This window comes from Rattus norvegicus, chromosome 4 (genome assembly GCF_021556685.1).
Source record: "Rattus norvegicus strain SHRSP/BbbUtx chromosome 4, alternate assembly SHRSP_T2T, whole genome shotgun sequence".
Taxonomy (NCBI): domain Eukaryota; kingdom Metazoa; phylum Chordata; class Mammalia; order Rodentia; family Muridae; genus Rattus; species Rattus norvegicus.
In genome coordinates this window covers 176,665,640-176,687,311 of record NC_141537.1, presented here as the reverse complement: position 1 = coordinate 176,687,311, position 21,672 = coordinate 176,665,640, and the positions used below count along the sequence as shown (strand labels likewise).

At 38.6% G+C, this 21,672-nt stretch overlaps 1 protein-coding gene across 4 annotated transcripts in view; it reads right to left on the bottom strand.

Annotated features, from left to right (window-relative positions):
* Slco1b2 (solute carrier organic anion transporter family member 1B2) overlaps positions 1 to 21,672 on the bottom strand; it is a 68,547-nt gene that overhangs the window by 24,936 nt on the left and 21,939 nt on the right. For 3 of the 4 annotated variants that reach the window (XM_087659133.1, NM_031650.3, NM_001270586.1), the window contains 6 exon segments: positions 18,085 to 18,226; positions 9,735 to 9,867; positions 7,038 to 7,150; positions 5,516 to 5,662; positions 4,747 to 4,845; positions 1,282 to 1,524 (listed from right to left, as the gene is read on the bottom strand). In XM_087659133.1, coding sequence (XP_087515259.1) covers positions 1,282 to 1,524; positions 4,747 to 4,845; positions 5,516 to 5,662; positions 7,038 to 7,150; positions 9,735 to 9,867; positions 18,085 to 18,226 — 877 coding nt within the window. 4 annotated transcript variants of the gene reach the window in all.

Genomic DNA, 21,672 nt, shown 5'->3' with positions numbered 1-21,672 from the left:
GAGATTATTATGTTAATTAATCAGTTTGTTAAGCAAATATTTAAATAATTGATGACCACAGGATTAAGAACACTGATGTTCAAAAACCATAAGCATGAATTTACCATGAGGATTCTACCACTTCGTACCTTAGAATGCAGATTTTCTATAAGACACTGCCTCAGCTAATATGTCAGCACTTAAGGCATCTGTCTAAAACACTGCTCCAGCAAATACAACTAGTACCAGTTATAAAAATGAAGCAATGCCATGGTCTATCAACTCACTGGAGTTATCTTCTTGTGGTCAATATCAAGGTACTAATCTTGTTGAAAACTGAACTGTCCTCCATGATAAACCAAACAACATAGTTGGCACCAGCACAGGATGGTCTAACTTAGATTGGGGTGATGGAGTGAAGAAAGCAATCAAAGAAATTAAAAGAGAAATGTCTTGGACCACATCTGAGAACTTGTCCTTTGACTCCAAAGTAACCCTGAAAAGTTGTCAAGGGGTTATTTTTTTTAAGATTTATTTATTATATGTAAGTACACTGTAGCTGTCTTCAGACACCAGAAGAGGGCATCAGATCTCATTACAGATAGTTGTGAGCCACTATATGGTTGTTGGGATTTGAACAGGACCTTTGAAAGAACAGTCAGTGTTATTAACTGCTGAGACATCTCTCCAGTCCTAGGAGTTATGTTTTTGTTGTAGTTATTTGTAGTGTTGTTGTGACAAAATACCTTGACAAAAGCAACTCAGGAAAGGAAGGGTGTGATGTGGTTCTCAGTTTAAGGGCACACAGAATCACGGATGTCATGATAATGGCTGAGGTAGTTGGTCATGTAACATCCACAGTCAGGAAGCAGAGAGAGATGAGTACTCAGCCTGCTCTCTCCTTTTCATTCAGTTTAAAACCCAAGCAAATTGAATGGTGTTACCCACACTCAGTTGGGATCTTCCCATTTCTGTTAACCTAATCTCAACAATTCCTCCCCCTACACAATGCCTGACTGCCATCCTGCCTGTCACGATGATTCCTGGCCTCTAACTCTTTCTAAATATGAGTTGCCAAATGCAATGCATTCCGTTATAAGCTACCTTGGTCACGGTATCTCTTCATGGCAGTAGAAAAGTAACAAAGGCAGGGAATGTCAATTTTAATGGGAAATGTAGAAAGAGTTAAGAAAAGTTGAGTCCAGGGTAAACCTCAATAGATAAGTTGGACACATTGTTTGAAACATTGCAAGATTTCAATGGGATTAATCTCTGCTCATTGACTGACTATGGAATTCTTACCAGTCATGTTGGAAGGATCTTGTTCCTCTTGCTTTGTTAAATTAGTCATGTGTTTCTTCTCCTCATCTGTTTTGGGTGCATGAAGAGATACTGAATTTTTCCTTTCCTCCTGTGACCTCTTTGGAATTTTGGGCAGAAAAAAGAAGGGTATGGAAGAAGTAATGCATAATAGTCCATTCACAATGAAGCTGAGCCACCAGGCACCAACCCAACGAGCATCATTAGGAGTTATTCGGACACTGTCTGGAATGAATAATTAGAACAGGACTTTCAGAAATCATACTGAAAGTCAGTGTTGGTAAGACCACTGGCTTCCATAGATAGAAAAACTAAACAATATTTCATCAGTCCTAAAATGTAATTTTCTTTTGTTAGTGGTTTGTCAACTTAGAAATAGGGATGGGTCAATCATTTGATGACATCTTGCAATGACATCTTACAATTTCTGTTGTCAGGAACCAGCCGTGTATATTATATACAGACTCCATTGCAACTGCAGATTTGTCAACACTATGTATTCAACAAATAATAGGATTAGATTTGTGGCTTTTAGTATGGAGAAAACAAGGCTAGGGAGATGGCTCAGTGACCAGAAACAGTTTCTGTAGAATCACAAGGACCTGGGATAGAATCAGTAGGATCCACATAAAGAGTGAAGTATGGCTAGAAGTGCCGGAGAATGTCTTAGACTCGTAGGTCATCAGATTTCAAGATGACTTAGAAAGCAAGGCAAGAAGGCATGAGTATTCACTATCATCTGAAAATGGCTGTTCATACCCACTGCTGAGGTCAGGATAGCACCAGAGGGGAGGTTAACGTTGTTCTAAGAAATGGGAGGAGCTCCAGTCTTTCTCTTCTAGTTGCTGAATACACAGCCCTATAACTGCAGAGAAAGGAAATGCTGAGGAACACAGTAAAAGTCTGAGTTTAAAAGAAACCCAGAAAAGAAGGATTTTCGACCTGAGGCATTTGTTGCCATTCCTCCTTCAACTGTATTTCCTCTGCGGTGTGAAGAGGGATCATATATTAATTCACACTCCTTTGAATGATGACTAACAGTTGATAATCATTAAATGATGAGGGACTTCCTAAAGATATAAAAACCTGTGAAAGCTGACTGATGATGTGTTGGGAACCCTGACAGTCCTGTGGCTAATGAAGACACTGTAACAAGAACAACGAGAAAAGCCTTGCATTAGATGGTTCACTGGCATACTCAGTCTAGCACTCCGAGTACTCAGCCTAGTACTCAGAAAAGATATAGCTCTAGTTCTTCTCAAAATCTTTTTAAGTACTCATAAAGAGACACACCCAGACTCAATGAACATGTTAAGCACTACCCTGGCACTGACACTAGACATACAACTATATTCTTGATAACAGATATAATCTAACCTTTGTTTTGAAATTGTTGAATATAACATTACAGCAAAAATCATCTTTCTATATTTCCAAAGAGTTGTCTGCAAATAAAATTATGAAAATTGTCTCACTTTTAGTACAGCAAGAGTTAACTAAGGAGGCAAAACCAAAGAAATTTATTGTAGCCATTACTGAATAAGAGGTGCAAAACGATCTGAACATTCACTTGTAGCCATCTAATTCTCAAGAATTCTAATACAATACAGATAGTTATATCGAAATACAGCAGAACATTTCCAACTAACAACAAAACAGCTTTCTCAGTTCTGTATGCTTTTTGGAAACAGGGATGAACTTAAAAGTGAATGAGAAGTAGTGGTTTGGTTAAGGGGTTGTATTGGAAATAATTGGAAGCGTGTGCCAACTGTGATGGTAACTCTATTTTGGAAATAATAACTTAGAAGCCGTTGAGTCCTGATGAGATAGGGACTCTGATTTGTTCATACACCAACCACTTACATATTGAAACAGATTTCACCCTATGGCATCTAAAGAGAGGATTATGCATTTGGTGGCCTCTGCTTCCTCAGGGAGTCAGTGAAGTATGGCATCTCATAAGAGAAGAACGTCCCGATGAGTCTCAGAACATAGCTAATGGAAACTAGAGCACAACCCTCCACTGGAAGACACAGGACTGGGAGATGAAAAGATCTTTTAAGAGTCTCCCAACCAGTATTCATATTTACTGCAGGGAGTATAAATGACAGAAAGGTGGAGAGAGTCAGATTATAACAATTAAGGTGATCACAGAATACCATGTGTCTAGGTCTGAGGAGCCTGGCTGCAACACTGAACTCTGGTCTGAAATCACTCTAGGTTTGTAAGCCCTAGTCAGACTTCTGTATTTGAATTGTTCTAGAAATGTGACGAAAGAATAAGTCTGGGCTGTTGTCAGATTAAGTAGAAGGAAGGTTATGTGATGACTCAGTTATCTAATTAAGGTTAAAATATTCACTAAGAGAAAGACTATAGAAAGCAACACACATTTTGAGAGAGATACTGTGAGCTCTGTATTTGCCATGTTAAGTTTCAGGTGTCCATTTAGATATCTAAATATTGTTTTTAAAGAGTTGCCTCACTTTGCTTCATGACATACTGAAAACAGATTACCTCTGAGAAGTGGATGGGAGGGGGGAAATGAAATGTCTTCCAAATTCAGATTTCTTTTCAAGATAATTGTCTATGAAGAGAAATAGGAAAGAAAAACCAGCTACATGGTGGCTTGAAGACATGAAGACATCATATGTACAAAAAGCGTGCAGAGACTGGAGAGTGCTCTGTGGTATAGAAAGGGTGGTGGAGGAAGGTTGAAGATAACCAGGGAGGGATCTGGTGGAAGATTGATAGAATGAGATCTTGAAGATGCAAGATGAAGACATAATGCTTGGGGTGGGTCTCCAAGCATGAACTGAGGCTGGATATTATTTATATGGACTTTGGGTGGGGGAGATGATACATGTGATATTTATTTGGAGGAAGGCTTGAAAATGAAACAGTTTCCACACTTGGGCCAGTTTCTTCGAAGTACAAAGGAATACTTGAGAGAGGAGAATGGCCAGAAGGACAATCTAGTATTCATCCCCTCCTCTTCTAACTAATGGGGACTATATGTCAAGCTCTCTGTTAGGTCCAGAGAAAGCATCCAAATCAAGACACCTGATGGAGATGCTTAACCCCTCCAACCATTCTCTAACCCTTCAACCTCAGAGCAGCATTCAGAAGCATCAGTCTGTAATTCCTGCATTTCTAAATCCGATCTACCACCAAATGAAAGCACAGCTGATTCGACTCTATAACCACTTTGATTTCTATCTGGTCATCTAAAATAAGCTTGTCCCCAATGCCCCATTTTATGCTTACTTAAAGAAGCTTGACACAAGAGATGGAATTTGTTTTGTTAAAATTATGAACACATTCTCGCCACTTAAAATTTCTAAAACAAAACAATTAAGCAACTTTTGGAAGAATTAAACCAGTAACCTGGAGGCATGGTAGTTGGCATTCGAAACACAGCTTTCTGGTCTCTTTTCTGATTCTACTTACTCAGGTCTACATATCCAACGTCTACATATATCTTAGCAAACACAGATGACATGATAAAGCCAAGGATTGGTCCAATCATTGCTATAGTATGCAGAGTACCTGCAGATATTCAAAGTCATTCTATTAGAATCAAAGTGCACATAGATATTCTTCACACAAGTTTTGATTATTTTCACCTTGTCCTAGCTGCATGCATTTCTTACCCAACCAAGTTTGCACCTTCTTGTTTTTTTTTATTTGTTTGTTTGTTTTTAAATCACATCAACTATAGTTTATATGCTCTTGTGTATGGCTGTCACCATAGCATGGTCAACCTATCCGAGATCACACTGGTAGAAAAATCTTAATTACCGCCTCCCAGTATCTATCAATGGCTAACTGCTCCTAGCTAGGGATGGGACTTTGTGCCTACCTCTCTTCTACATGCTGTGATTTCCTCCACCTTGAACTTGTAAATATATTTTTATATAGCACGTTTTAAAATGTAATGTTACACAATGAATTTCTTGAAATAATATTTTCATAGGAATCTTAATTTATTTAGGAGGCTGGAGAGATATCTCAGTGGTTAAGACCAGTACTAGATGCTCTTCTGGCCAACTCGGGCACTGCATACATATGGGACACAGATATAAATGCAGCCAACACATCCATACGCATAAAATATAAACAAATATAAAATTGTGAAACAATTAGTTTAGCAGTGCTACCATTTCTACCTTAGACCCAGAACACTTAAGCACTGAACTTAATATGTTCTGTACGTTACCTAGGTGCATGGAAGTGTGCCCTTCTTTTGCAAAGTCATCAAGGTAGGAAATTCCCAGGGGCACTATTGGTGTTTCCCCTATCCCACGAAGCATGTTCCCCATCAAGACATAAATCCACATGTGTGACTTTAACCCCTTTTCACAACCTGTGTAGACAAAAAAATTCTTTTAAACGTCCCTTACAGCACTGACACCATAAATTCCACCACCTTAGACTGCTAATTGTTCCTGGGATGCTGTAGCACGCACTTAGCCATGTTTTCTCTTTAAATTTTAAGTGATTTCTACTCAATCTGGAAAATATGCACAAACAAAAATACATAAATGGGGGGAGAGAAAACATACAGAGAGCAAATTTAATTTGACATCTCTCTACACAAACAAAATCATTTAATGTTTGTTATTCATATTTCATATTTTGGGCATACATAAAATAAACAGATTTCTTGTATACAATGTAAAATTAAATATCTAGTTTGTATGCATTAGCCTCACTGCTAGCACTGTGCGAAGATAATATCCCTGTTTATTCTCCCTTTATTTTATTTTGTGTCAGAATTTTAACAATGTTTTGAGGAATAATATCAGAATTCATTCATATATATATGTATTTATATATATGAATGCTTTGTCTGCATATATATATGCACCACATACATGCAGTACCAGCAGAGATTACAAGAAGGTGTGGGATCCCCAGGAACTGGAATTATACATGGTTGTGACATGCCATGTTACCGTTGGGAATTGAACCAGTGCTCTTAACTGCAGAACCATCTTTCTGGACCATAATTTCATATTTATAATTGTAAAATACTTTAAAAAATTCCTTTTGTCACAAAGAGATATCTTAAATTATAAATATGTCTTTACTGATTATTTCCTTGAGGTTGATCAATAACAATAGAATTGCAAAGAATTAGGTAAGTATTCTTTTGTTTAATTAATGGTAAAAAAAATAGGTTCCAGAAACAGTGATTAAATTTATATGTTCTCAATAATACAAAAAATTGAAAAAAATTAACTTATTATTTTCTTCATTTTAATCTTCCTATATCTGATATAATAGGTAGAATGATTTAGAGTGTTAAATCTATAATTTCACATTAGAACAGTTCCAGTAATTATTTCTTTTTTCAAAAGTACCTCTCCTTTGCTTATAAAATGCATTGTGGCTTGCTTAAGTTGTTCGTTGAGACAGGTTCATACTATATGGCTCAGGTTGGACTCAAAGCCACAGTCCTTCTGTTTCAACTCCTTTGTGTTGGGATTTCAGACATGCACAAGTCGATTCTTAGACCTTTATTTTACCTGCAAATGTTCTTCCAAATTCTAACTTAGCTCCTCCTCAGCTATTTCTAAAGGCTCATTCTGGATCACAGTTAAACTGATTATGTCTGTATATCAACATCCAATGAATTGTGATTTTTAAATCAATTTTTGCTGGTACATTTTACAAGAATTTGAATAGATGTATATCCAAACTTTCAGATATTAGTCATTGTTACTATTAATTCTTACCTTTCTCCACTATCTCAGGTGAAGGTCCAGTGGGTGATGTCATTTGATTGATGAAACAGGTCAATGTAGAGTTGCCTAGAGAGCCAATGTCGTTTTCTTTTGCATACTTGTAACTGTAATGACATCACTACACTTAGTATTCTGTAACTATGGTGGCATCACTACACTTAGCATTTTGTAAGTACAAAGACGATATCACTACTCTTGGCATTTGTAATGACATCACTACACTTAGCATTCTGTAACTGAAATGGCATCACTACAGTTAGCCTTCTGCTTATATACCAAGTCTTCCCTTTCCTCAGAAACTACTGATTGTCCTCTCTTTTCTCTGTGTCAATGAGAATCCCCTGATAATTTTCAAGTCTCAATTTTAGGACAAATAATGCATAACAGTAAAATGGGGGAAAAGGCCCAGTAAGTAAGGTCATTCAGTGTCACTCAGGCAAGGTGACTGATAGCCTTGATGTGGCAGATGATACTCTTTTCATGATGGAAAAAAATCCTAGCTTCCCCTTCCCATTTTGTAAACTGCTATCTGGGTGTAATCATACCTTTTTATTTAGTTTTTAAGATGACAGTAATACAAACTTTCTTATATTTCCTAAGCTAGAGAATTGTGTTTTCAAATCCGTCTTTAAAGCATGCCAATTCTTCTACCTTTCCTACCAAAACATCTGGATTTCTTTTATGGATGGATAGGCACACATGAACTAATGTCTGACTCTCTGAAACTTTAATAAATTCTTATCCACTTCTGCTTGAGCAAGGGAAATTTAATAGTGACAAAGGCAATGAATCAGACATATACAGTAACCTGAGAAATATTACTATACCTGTACTCTGTGCTGTACCACCAAATGCATGACAGGCACTCTAGATTACTTTAAAACTGAAATGGAATACATAGGTTTTTGTCCATAGGAGCTTTCATTCCCTCTAAGAAAAAAATAGATCATTTGCTATACACAAGGGTTGGGAATAGATGGATATTATAGACTTTGACTTGTACAGAAACTGTGATATGAATCTTAGTGATAAGCCAGAGTTTGAGATGGACTCCAAAGGACAATACACAAGGCTGTAGGGCCAGTGCATAAAAAGTAAAACATTTGCAAATGTAGAGGAGTTCAGCCTCATCAGTTGCTTATCAACTGTGGGGAAGAGTGGAAAGTGAATCTAGGACAGTCAAAGACCCAGTCAATGAGCAGCACACACACACGTGAGTTTACATATGATTGACCCATAGATGAGACCTTTCAATATTTTGATTGTGATGTATACTAACTGAATTTTGTATCTCTGCCATAGCATCTATACCCACTCACATATTTATCACTTGAATGATGTAATTGCAGGATAACATTTTTCATATATATATTACTAAGTCCGTCTTATAATACAGAGTGGTCCCAGTAACCTCAAAGGATTTTCTGGTTCACTGATAAACTGGAATCTGAAGTTTGAAAATCTGTTCTAGAGAACTGGGAGTTTAAGCAAAATTAAAAAAATGATACTTGCATTTTCAAAGGATGTTCTAGTGTTGAGTATTAATAGAACACAGTTAAGAATCTGGAGCAATATCTCAACAGTAAAGAGTCACGGCTGTTCTTCCTGTAGATCCCAGTTCAATTCCCAGCACCCCTGTCAGGAGACTCACTAACTATAACTCTGTTCTATAGGACCTAATGCCTTGTTCTGCCCTCCACAGGCTCTGCAAGCATGTGTGCACATAAATGCACACAAACCAAACACTCATACTAACAGAACAAGGAAGAAATCCTTGAAAAAGTAATAGAATTAAAATTGAAGCCCACACCTCCAGACCTACAGGTTATTGGCTTCAGCTAGGATAAGGGCCTGGGTATCCACATTGACAAAAGAACGTAGAATGAGTAAGATCTTTGGGATTGCTGCAGTAAATCTACAGCTTAGGTTGAAGTCCTCGAATTTGGTCTGAATTCCTTTCCAGTTGTCAGAACCACTACTGGATATGAAAATGAACAGGTGTTGGCAGAAATAGTGAGTTCAGTTTATGAGCCATGGATGGAAAAACCTTGTGAATGCCCATTGGAAATGTAGACGTGGTGCATGGATACATAGACCCTGAGTGTTTGCAACAGTCACTTGGTGTGAGTGATGGCTGGATTTAAAGCATATATTTCTTATAAATCATTACAGGGAATTAGACTGAAGTTAAAGAGAGAGAGATGCAGGCATTTTGGCACCAGCCATGGCAGTAAAGTCTGGGCCTGTTGAAGAGGCCACACAGAGAGAAATAAGCTGAAAGAACATAAAATTATGAAAATCAGAATGGGAAAAATTCCTTGAACAGTCAATTTTAAGAAGAACATGATATTAATATGGTGACAAGTGTGACTGTCAAGTGTATGTGTGTGTGTGTGTGTGTGTGTGTGTGTGTGTGTGTGTGAGAGAGAGAGAGAGAGAGAGAGAGAGAGAGAGAGAGAGAGAGAGAAATGGGTCCTGGTATCTCGGCACCCATTGTTCTCTCTTCAGTCCCATTCAGAGCTGAGAATGCTGTCTTGTCTTAACGCACAGTCAAGCCAGTTGTAATTCCTGCATGGATGTTATGGAAATCTCCAGGCCCCACATCTTACTGGGGACTTAGCTGGAGTCAGTGACCTTTGTAGAAGAGAGAATTAATTCTACTTCGAGGTTTGGCTATGTAATACTTACTATCCCATGAAGAAATGTGGCAACGCTGTCAAAATGCTCCCAATGCCCATGATGAAGCAGCCAATTCCAATCAGCTTTGGCCTGTGTAGTTTGGATCCAAAGTAACTCACAAATACAATAACTAATAAATTCCCTATAACAAAACCAAGTTATGTCATTTTTATTCATATAAAAACAGATAAGGACAGTCATTGTGTATAAATACAAAAAAGCACTTGGTACTTTTCTCGGGTTGACTGATAAGAGGAAACTCACCTTAATTAAACGGAACATAGAAAAACAGGGTATTAAGAATAAGCAGAGGTCTTCCTGGTTGCTGCCTCTGCAGAGAGCCCCTGGGCAGCACCCCACGAGCGAACCTGAGCCTCGGGACCACAGGTAAGACCAAATTTTCTGCTGCAAGAAAGCTGCCTGGTGAACTCAAGACACAGGCCCACAGGAACAGCTAAAGACCTGTAGAGAGGAAAAACTACACGCCCGAAAGCAGAACACTCTGTCCCCATAACTGACTGAAAGAGAGGAAAACAGGTCTACAGCACTCCTGACACACAGGCTTATAGGACAGTCTAGCCACTGTCAGAAATAGCAGAACAAAGTAACACTAGAGATAATCTGATGGCGAGAGGCAAGCGCAGGAACCCAAGCAACAGAAACCAAGACTACATGCCATCATCGGAGCCCAATTCTCCCACCAAAACAAACATGGAATATCCAAACACACCAGAAAAGCAAGATCTAGTTTCAAAATCATATTTGATCATGATGCTGGAGGACTTCAAGAAAGACATGAACACACTTAGGGAAACACAGGAAAACATTAATAAACAAGTAGAAGCCTACAGAGAGGAATCGCAAAAATCCCTGAAAGAATTCCAGGAAAACACAATCAAACAGTTGAAGGAATTAAAAATGGAAATAGAAGCAATCAAGAAAGAACACATGGAAACAACCCTGGATATAGAAAACCAAAAGAAGAGACAAGGAGCTGTAGATACAAGCTTCACCAACAGAATACAAGAGATGGAAGAGAGAATCTCAGGAGCAGAAGATTCCATAGAAATCATTGACTCAACTGTCAAAGATAATGTAAAGCGGAAAAAGCTACTGGTCCAAAACATACAGGAAATCCAGGACTCAATGAGAAGATGAAACCTAAGGATAATAGGTATAGAAGAGAGTGAAGACTACCAGCTCAAAGGACCAGTAAATATCTTCAACAGAATCATAGAAGAAAACTTCCCTAACCTAAAAAAAGAGATACCCATAGACATACAAGAAGCCTACAGAACTCCAAACAGATTGGACCAGAAAAGAAACACCTCCCGTCACATAATTGTCAAAACACCAAACGCACAAAATAAAGAAAGAATATTAAAAGCAGTAAGGGAAAAAGGTCAAGTAACATATAAATGGAGACCTATCAGAATCACACCAGACTTCTTGCCAGAAACTATGAAGGCCAGAAGATCCTGGACTGATGTTATACAGACCCTAAGAGAACACAAATGCCAGCCCAGGTTACTGTATCCAGCAAAACTCTCAATTAACATTGATGGAGAAACCAAGATATTCCATGACAAAACCAAATTTACACAATATCTTTCTACAAATCCAGCACTACAAAGGATAATAAATGGTAAAGCCCAACATAAGGAGGCAAGCTATACCCTAGAAGAAGCAAGAAACTAATCGTCTTGGCAACAAAACAAAGAGAATGAAAGCACACAAACATAACCTCACATCCAAATATGAATATAACGGGAAGCAATAATCACTATTCCTTAATATCTCTCAATATCAATGGCCTCAACTCCCCAATAAAAAGACATAGATTAACAAACTGGATACGCAACGAGGACCCTGCATTCTGCTGCCTACAGGAAACACACCTCAGAGACAAAGACAGACACTACCTCAGAGTGAAAGGCTGGAAAACAACTTTCCAAGCAAATGGTCAGAAGAAGCAAGCTGGAGTAGCCATTCTAATATCAAATAAAATCAATTTCCAACTAAAAGTCATCAAAAAAGATAAGAAAGGACACTTCATATTCATCAAAGGAAAAATCCACCAAGATGAACTCTCAATCCTAAGTATCTATGCCCCAAATACAAGGGCACCTACATACGTAAAAGAAACCTTACTAAAGCTCAAAACACACATTGCACCTCACACAATAATAGTGGGAGATTTCAACACCCCACTCTCATCAATGGACAGATAATGGAAACAGAAATTAAACAGTGATGTAGACAGACTAAGAGAAGTCATGAGCCAAATGGACTTAACGGATATTTATAGAACATTCTATCCTAAAGCAAAAGGATATACCTTCTTCTCAGCTCCTCATGGTACTTTCTCCAAAATTGACCATATAATTGGTCAAAAAACGGGCCTCAACAGGTACAGAAAGATAGAAATAATCCCATGCGTGCTATCGGACCACCACGGCCTAAAACTGGTCTTCAATAACAATAAGGGAAGAATGCCCACATATACGTGGAAATTGAACAATGCTCTACTCAATGATAACCTGGTCAAGGAAGAAATAAAGAAAGAAATTAAAAACTTTTTAGAATTTAATGAAAATGAAGGTACAACATACCCAAACTTATGGGACACAATGAAAGCTGTGCTAAGAGGAAAACTCATAGCGCTGAGTGCCTGCAGAAAGAAACAGGAAAGAGCATATGTCAGCAGCTTGACAGCACACCTAAAAGCTCTAGAACAAAAAGAAGCAAATACACCCAGGAGGAGTAGAAGGCAGGAAATAATCAAACTCAGAGCTGAAATCAACCAAGTAGAAACAAAAAGGACCATAGAAAGAATCAACAGAACCAAAAGTTGGTTCTTTGAGAAAATCAACAAGATAGATAAACCCTTAGCCAGACTAACGAGAGGACACAGAGAGTGTGCCCAAATTAACAAAATCAGAAATGAAAAGGGAGACATAACTACAGATTCGGAGGAAATTCAAAAAATCATCAGATCTTACTATAAAAACCTATATTCAACAAAATTTGAAAATCTTCAGGAAATGGACAATTTCCTAGACAGATACCAGGTATCGAAGTTAAATCAGGAACAGATAAACCAGTTAAACAACCCCATAACTCCTAAGGAAATAGAAGCAGTCATTAAAAGTCTCCCAACCAAAAAGAGCCCAGGTCCAGACGGGTTTAGTGCAGAATTCTATCAAACCTTCATAGAAGACCTCATACCAATATTATCCAATCTATTCCACAAAATTGAAACAGATGGAGCCCTACCGAATTCCTTCTATGAAGCCACAATTACTCTTATACCTAAACCACACAAAGACCCAACAAAGAAAGAGAACTTCAGACCAATTTCCCTTATGAATATCGACGCAAAAATACTCAATAAAATTCTGGCAAACCGAATTCAAGAGCACATCAAAACAATCATCCACCATGATCAAGTAGGCTTCATCCCAGGCATGCAGGGATGGTTTAATATACGGAAAACCATCAACGTGATCCATTATATAAACAAACTGAAAGAACAGAACCACATGATCATTTCATTAGATGCTGAGAAAGCATTTGACAAAATTCAACACCCCTTCATGATAAAAGTCCTGGAAAGAATAGGAATTCAAGGCCCATACCTAAACATAGTAAAAGCCATATACAGCAAACCAGTTGCTAACATTAAACTAAATGGAGAGAAACTTGAAGCAATCCCACTAAAATCAGGGACTAGACAAGGCTGCCCACTCTCTCCCTACTTATTCAATATAGTTCTTGAAGTTCTAGCCAGAGCAATCAGACAACAAAAGGAGATCAAAGGGATACAGATCGGAAAAGAAGAGGTCAAAATATCACTATTTGCAGATGACATGATAGTATATTTAAGTGATCCCAAAAGTTCCACCAGAGAACTACTAAAGCTGATAAACAACTTCAGCAAAGTGGCTGGGTATAAAATTAACTGAAATAAATCAGTTGCCTTCCTCTATACAAAAGAGAAACAAGCCGAGAAAGAAATTAGGGAAACGACACCCTTCATAATAGACCCAAATAATATAAAGTACCTCGGTGTGACTTTAACCAAGCAAGTAAAAGATCTGTACAATAAGAACTTCAAGACACTGAGGAAAGAAATTGAAGAAGACCTCAGAAGATGGAAAGATCTCCCATGCTCATGGATTGGCAGGATTAATATAGTAAAAATGGCCATTTTACCAAAAGCAATCTACAGATTCAATGCAATCCCCATCAAAATACCAATCCAATTCTTCAAAGAGTTAGACAGAACAATTTGCAAATTCATCTGGAATAACAAAAAACCCAGGATAGCTAAAGCTATCCTCAACAATAAAAGGACTTCAGGGGGAATCACTATCCCTGAACTCAAGCAGTATTACAGAGCAATAGTGATAAAAACTGCATGGTATTGGTACAGAGACAGACAGATAGACCAATGGAATAGAATTGAAGACCCAGAAATGAACCCACACACCTATGGTCACTTGATTTTTGACAAAGGAGCCAAAACCATCCAATGGAAAAAAGATAGCATTTTCAGCAAATGGTGCTGGTTCAACTGGAGGGCAACATGTAGAAGAATGCAGATCGATCCATGCTTATCACCCTGTACAAAGCTTAAGTCCAAGTGGATCAAGGACCTCCACATCAAACCAGATACACTCAAACTAATAGAAGAAAAACTAGGGAAGCATCTGGAACACATGGGCACTGGAAAAAATTTCCTGAACAAAACACCAATGGCTCATGCTCTAAGATCAAGAATCGACAAATGGGATCTCATAAAACTGCAAAGCTTCTGTAAGGCAAAGGACACTGTGGTTAGGACAAAACGGCAACCAACAGATTGGGAAAAGATCTTTACCAATCCTACAACAGATAGAGGCCTTATATCCAAAATATACAAAGAACTCAAGAAGTTAGACCGCAGGGAAACAAATAACCCTATTAAAAAATGGGGTTCAGAGCTAAACAAAGAATTCACAGCTGAGGAATGCCGAATGGCTGAGAAACACCTATAGAAATGTTCAACATCTTTAGTCATAAGGGAAATGCAAATCAAAACAACCCTGAGATTTCACCTCACACCAGTGCGATTGGCTAAGATCAAAAACTCAGGTGACAGCAGATGCTGGCGAGGATGTGGAGAAAGAGGAACACTCCTCCATTGTTGGTGGGATTGCAGACTGGTAAAACCATTCTGGAAATCAGTCTGGAGGTTCCTCAGAAAATTGGACATTGAACTGCCTGAGGATCCAGCTATACCTCTCTTGGGCATATACCCAAAAGATGCCTCAACATATAAAAGAGACACGTGCTCCACTATGTTCATCGCAGCCTTATTTATAATAGCCAGAAAATGGAAAGAACCCAGATGCCCTTCAACAGAGGAATGGATACAGAAAATGTGGTACATCTACACAATGGAATATTACTCAGCTATCAAAAACAACGAGTTTATGAAATTCGTAGGCAAATGGTTGGAACTGGAAAATATCATCCTGAGTGAGCTAACCCAATCACAGAAAGACATACATGGTATGCACTCATTGATAAGTGGCTATTAGCCCAAATGCTTGAATTACCCTAGATCCCTAGAACAAACGAAACTCAAGACGGATGATCAAAATGTGAATGCTTCACTCCTTCTTTAAATGAGGAAAAAGAATACCCTTGGCAGGGAAGGGAGAGGCAAAGATTAAAACAGAGACTGAAGGAACACCCATTCAGAGCCTGCCCCACATGTGGCCCATACATATACAGCCACCCAATTAGACAAGATGGATGAAGCAAAGAAGTGCAGACCGACAGGAGCCGGATGTAGATCGCTCCTGAGAGACACACCCAGAATACATCAAATATAGAGGCGAATGCCAGCAGCAAACCACTGAACTGAGAATAGGTCCCCTATTGAAGGAATCAGAGAAAGAACTGGAAGAGCTTGAAGGGCTCGAGACCCCATATGTACAACAATGCCAAGCAACCAGATCTTCCAGGGACTAATCCACTACCTAAAGACTATACATGGACTGACCCTGGACTCTGACCCCATAGGTAGCAATGAATATCCTAGTAAGAGCACCAGTGGAAGGGGAAGCCCTGGGTCCTGCTAAGACTGAACCCCCAGTGAACTAGTCTATGGGGGGAGGGCGGCAATGGGGGGAGGGTTGGGAGGGGAACACCCATAAGGAAGGGGAGGGGGGAGGGGGATGTTTGCCCGGAAACCGGGAAAGGGAATAACACTCGAAATGTATATAAGAAATACTCAAGTTAATAAAAAAAAAAAAGAATAAGCAGAAAGAAGTCAGGCATGGTCGTGCACATCTCAGCCCTCTGCAGGCAGAGGCAGGTAGATCTCCAACAGTTCAAGGTGAGCCTGGTCTACAAAGCAAGTCCAGGAGAGCCAGGGGTATGATACAGGGAAACCCCATGTCAAAAAAATCAAAAACCAAAACCAAAACCAAAAAATGTAGAAGCTTTCTTATTTTGTTTTACTTTTTATTACAGGTTTATTGATTTTCTTTTTTAAACTCGTGAATACATGAGCATATGAGTGCAGTAGTTGGGTTTTCAATGCTCATAGATGAGAAAAATGAGCCTCTATCATAGATAGATGATAGATAGATAGATAGATAGATAGATAGATAGATAGATAGATAGATAGATAGACATATAGATAGATAGACAGATAGATAGATAGACAGACAGACAGACAGACAGAGAGATAGGCAGGCTCTGTGATAGATAGATAGATAGATAGATAGATAGATAGATAGATAGATAGATAGATAGATAGATGGATGGATGGATGGATGGATGGATGGATGGATGGATGGATGGATGGATGGATGGATGGATGGATGGATGGATGGATAGATAGATAGATAGATAGATAGATAGATAGATAGATAGATAGATAGATAGGCAGGCTCTGTGATAGATAGATAGATAGATAGATAGATAGATAGACAGACAGACAGATACAGACAGACAGACAGACAGATAGATAGATAGATAATTCAATTCAGCAATGAGACTTTAGTTTTCAGGGCTCAGAGATAGAAGCCTCAAGCTTTTAAATCCTCCAGCCATTTTTCAACAAGCAGGGTCTCATTTACCTCTCACTTATAAATAAATAATCATTGAAAGTGTACTAAAGGAAAAGCAAAGACAAAGATTGGAGCCATGGTATCAAGAATCTTGTAGGTGAAGAAACATTCAATAAAGACACATTGAAAGTCAACCTTATAAAATTATATTATTATAACTGTGGAAATGTAGATGCTCCTATTGGGGCAGGAGAGATATCTGAGTGCCCAAGAGCACTTGCTACTCATGTACAGGACCTGTACATGGAATTCTGTGGTCATACTGGGTAGCTCACTACTGCCTGTAACTGCAGCTGCAGCTCCAGGGTATCCAGTGCTCCCTTTCAGCCTCACAACCTAGACACATGCAAATTCGGTCTGTCTGTTGTTTGTTTTGAGACAGGGAAGTGTAATACTGCAATATATACATACACACACACATATATATACACATACATGCACACATATATAATGTATATATGTATATATGATATAAAATATCCTTTGCATCAAAAAGAGTTTTAGGATTCATGAAGAAAGACAGATGGGTAATGCTTTATGTAATTATTTATAAAAACACTGGCTTAAATATACCCTATATCAATTTTTAAGGAAAATGGCCCTCAAATTTGTAGGGACTGCTGGAAATCCATATGATAGACATAGTTGTGAGGGTTTCCAAATAATTAAAGAGGTAAAAATGAAGAAGGAGCAACAACTTTCTTCTTCCTGAGGTTAAAGGAGTATCCCTTGGTGTAACCGCATGGAGCTCAGGTAACACGGAAGAAGCTGTGAAAACCAAAGCGAAGACAACAAAATAGCATCTGAAATGTTGTAGAGCGATCTGCCAGGGTGGTAAAGAGCAGGGATCCCACACAGGCCATTCCAGAGCTCTTCTTTACCCTTCAATCAAAGGCACTATAGCTCCTCAACTTTTCTTCATCTCTGGTCTTGAGAGAGGGAAGGATGAGTCACCCAAGAGTTAGTCTGAGAGCAATACATCTGTGTAAAATCCATCTTTCAAAACCTTCTTTGCAGAGTGCCTAGTGATCACTTTGTAGCACTTTAAGTAAAATCACTGGCTTTAATGCCTAGGCATCAGCAGCACTGCTTCCCAAGATAGGACAATAAAAATGATATTGCTTTTTTTTTTTCCAGAAAAGACGTTATCTTGGAGAAGCATGGGTATAGTGTATGAATGGACTCTACTTTTCCTCTGTAAGTCTGGCAGTTAAAACAGAAATAAACCTTACCAATTTCAAAGCCTCCATCAATCAAACCAGAAATGGAAGATGGTATGTCGAATCTTCTTTCGATTTGGGTGATGGAACTCTTCATAACAACTCCACCTAGTGCTTTGCATATGTAGCTGAAGGAGAGGGCTGCCAAAAATAGCTAAGAAAAAGCAGAAAGGTAAGAGGGGAACGTTAGCTAATGAAGTATATACTATTTACAGAATTCAATTGCTTTTCTACAAGACACCATTTGTTGGGGTTTTTGTTGTCATTGTTGTAGTAGTCGTTGTTGTTTTTAATGAAACGCAGCATCAGTCTGTCCACTGTAATGGTTGATATTACCTTACCTCTTAATGTTCTGGTTGTACAGATAAAGTATAACTTTCTAACTTGGTAATCATTTCAGCAGTAAAGCTAACACAGATTATAAACTTATTTCTAAGTGGATAATCTCAGTTGACCATCACTTTAGCCTAACTTTCATTTCAGCAACATACAACTCTAGGGATGAGCAGGATGTTTTCAAAGGCAATGTTTTTGAAAACTCAGATGAAATTTGAAGTCTGAAAAGTTAATGGAGGTCCCATGCACAATACAAATATGTTATATTAAAAGGCTGCTCATATCTGGACAGATCGCACCAGGCCAGCACAGCTCCATGAGAAGAGGTTTATTGGGGGAAAGCAGGGAAGAGAATAGGAAGAAGAAGGGGATAAGAAGGCAGTGGGAGGAGGTTGGGGTCTCTGCCTTTTATCTGGACTGTGACATAATCACACCGTGCAGGAAGGTGCATGCTAGGAATGGGGTGGTTGCCATGGCAACAGTCCTTGTTGCCTAGGGCAGACACCATCACTGGATTCAGAGACTGTAAACAGCTTCCAATGCCAACAAAATGACTAACATTTGATCTAAAATTTGATCTTAGGTACTTTTTTTATTACCGTGAGGAGACACCATGACCAGGCATCTTGTAAGGAAGAAGACGTAATGGAGGCCTTGCTTATAATTTTAGAGGATTACTCCATCACCATTACCATGGGATGCCTGGCCTCAGGCAGGCTGTATGGTGCTAGAGCTAGGCCTGAGAGTATACATGTCGATAAAACCAGGAGGTCTAAAAAACAAAAGAAAGAAAGAAAAAAACAACCTAGGAATGCCATGGGCTTTTTGAAACCTCAAAGCTCATTCCCAGTGACACACTTGCTTCCAACAAGGCCACAGCTCCCTATCCTTCCCAAACAGTTCCAACCGCTGGTGAATATGTGAGGATACTGGGGATGGGGGGGTCATTCTAATTCAAACTCCCACAGATAAAAAGGTTATCAATAAAATATTGAGTGATTTAGTCCAACAAAAGCTATTGATTCGTCTTTTTTTCCTTTTATTCATTTTTTCTTTTCTAGCCCACATCCATATCAATAAGCAAATTACTATTGTTCTAATATTAAAATGTAACCACCTATGGAATATGACTTTATGCCTCTCCAAATCTCTGTGTCAAAACCACATCCCCATGTAGTATTATGGCTATTGGGAAGGTGTTGGTTCCTGATAGTTGAACCTGCACATTGGGGTGATTGGCCTTGTAATAAGAGAAAGCACAGTACATGATCCTCTTTCTGTCATGTGAGGATGCTGTAAGAAGTCCACTTGCACATCCAGAAAGAGAGCCATCATCTGACCCTGGCTCTGCTGGAATCTTGACTTGTGCCTTGGGCACCGGTGATGGGCAAAACCAATTGCTCTTCTTTAAGCTGTATGATCTGCACAGTTCTCAACAGAAAGAACATGCAGGTTAAAAAGAGGTAGTGTGGTGCATGTATAGTGGTGAGAGGAAAAAGTATTAAAGCTTGCTGATTTCAAACTGTAGTCACAAAACTGTCCCTCAAATGTCAAAGAGAAATCGGTATTTTCCTCAGATGAGTAAAATTTGTGGGAGCTGATTACAAAGCTTGCACAATGAGAGAACATGTCAGGAATGTGGAGTCTGATGGATAGAAATAAGAGGGTGATAGATACATAAAACTGTGCGTGGATGACAAATCCATAACAAAGTCAAAGGCAGCCATGTAGAAACCTGTATTAGTAAATCCATGTAGGCCAACCACCAATCAATCGGGCAGAGAGTTTTCTGTTTTAATCTGTAGTCGTAAATTCCTCAGTGTAAAAGTGGATGATTTGTATCAGCAATAACAGAAATTTTACACATGGTTGAGCTTATTATCACATTAAAATGCATGTTGATATGCAATTGCAGTTCTAATTGCTAAGGACACATGTGATATGCACAAAGGGAAACAAGAAAGAAATAAAAACATGCCAATATGAAAAGCAATGGACATAAAGACAGAAAGGAACACATGGGGGGGGGCTACAACACAGAAAAATTAGCAGAGTTGCAACAGAAAGCATTTCCTGTCAGTATTTACTTTAACATAAAGAAATTCAGGCTGGAGAGGTGGGTAGTGGTTAAAAACACCGTCTACTGTTCCAGAAGACTCAGGTTCTGTTTCCATTACCCACACTGTGGTCAGAACTGTCTGTAACTCCCGTTCCAGAGGGCCTGATGCCCTCTTCTGGCCTCTTCTAGCATCAAATATACATATGGTACACAGACATATATGAGGATAAATCCACTCATACAGGTAAAATAAAAGAATGATAATTAAAAAAAATAAAAATCAACTAAGATTCACTATATACATCTACTAAGGAACGATGTAGTAACAACCTCTTTTTAGTGTTAATATAGAATTATTTTCATAGATATCTGATGATAATCACTCAATATGTGACTGAAGTGTTTTCTAAAGCCTGTTTGAATCACCTCAAACTTCATGTTTGAGACATTAAGCTTCATGTTTAAAAGGCATAGAAATATGAGAGAGTTCCTCCAGATGTCCAGGCTGGAAAGCAAACCAAATAAAGACCCAGTGCCGATTGACCATGGTAAGCTGGATCAGACTTCAGGGAGCCTAATGCCAAGTAGTTCATCCTTGAAACACAATACAATTCACGAAAAGAATTCCAAGCAATAATTAGACCAATCAGTCCAACACTGGGTGCTCAAGGAAGCTTCCCATGTGACTCCACAGAAGCAAGTTTATGAAGTACATGTGACATAAGCACAGGTCCTACAGCTAAAAGGCCAAGAATCTAATGTGGTCTCTGACATGTAGAGTAGTGGGCAGTAGGCTATAAAGTACATGTAACATCTCTCCTAAGGATGGGTAACAGTCCAGGAGATGAGGGTCTGTGATAATATTCACTGCTGTTCTTTTTTTAAATAAATGATGAACTGCATTTATCAGTAGATACAAACTGTTCTCTTAATAAAAACCATACTTTAAATCAAGTTTTTAATTCATGTGGCTACACGGACATCTCACTGATGTATACATTTATCTGTGACTCTTTAAAATATAACGCCAAAATTTCCTTTCCTTGTACTCTTCTACTATCTACTTTTCCTCCCAGAATACTTCACCCTGAGTTCATTTGATAATCTTCCTCCATATTATTCTCAATATTTCATCATTTTTGTCATGCATATATTCATGTAGGTTTGTATTCCTGCCCTTTCTTATCACTCTAGTATATTTTAAC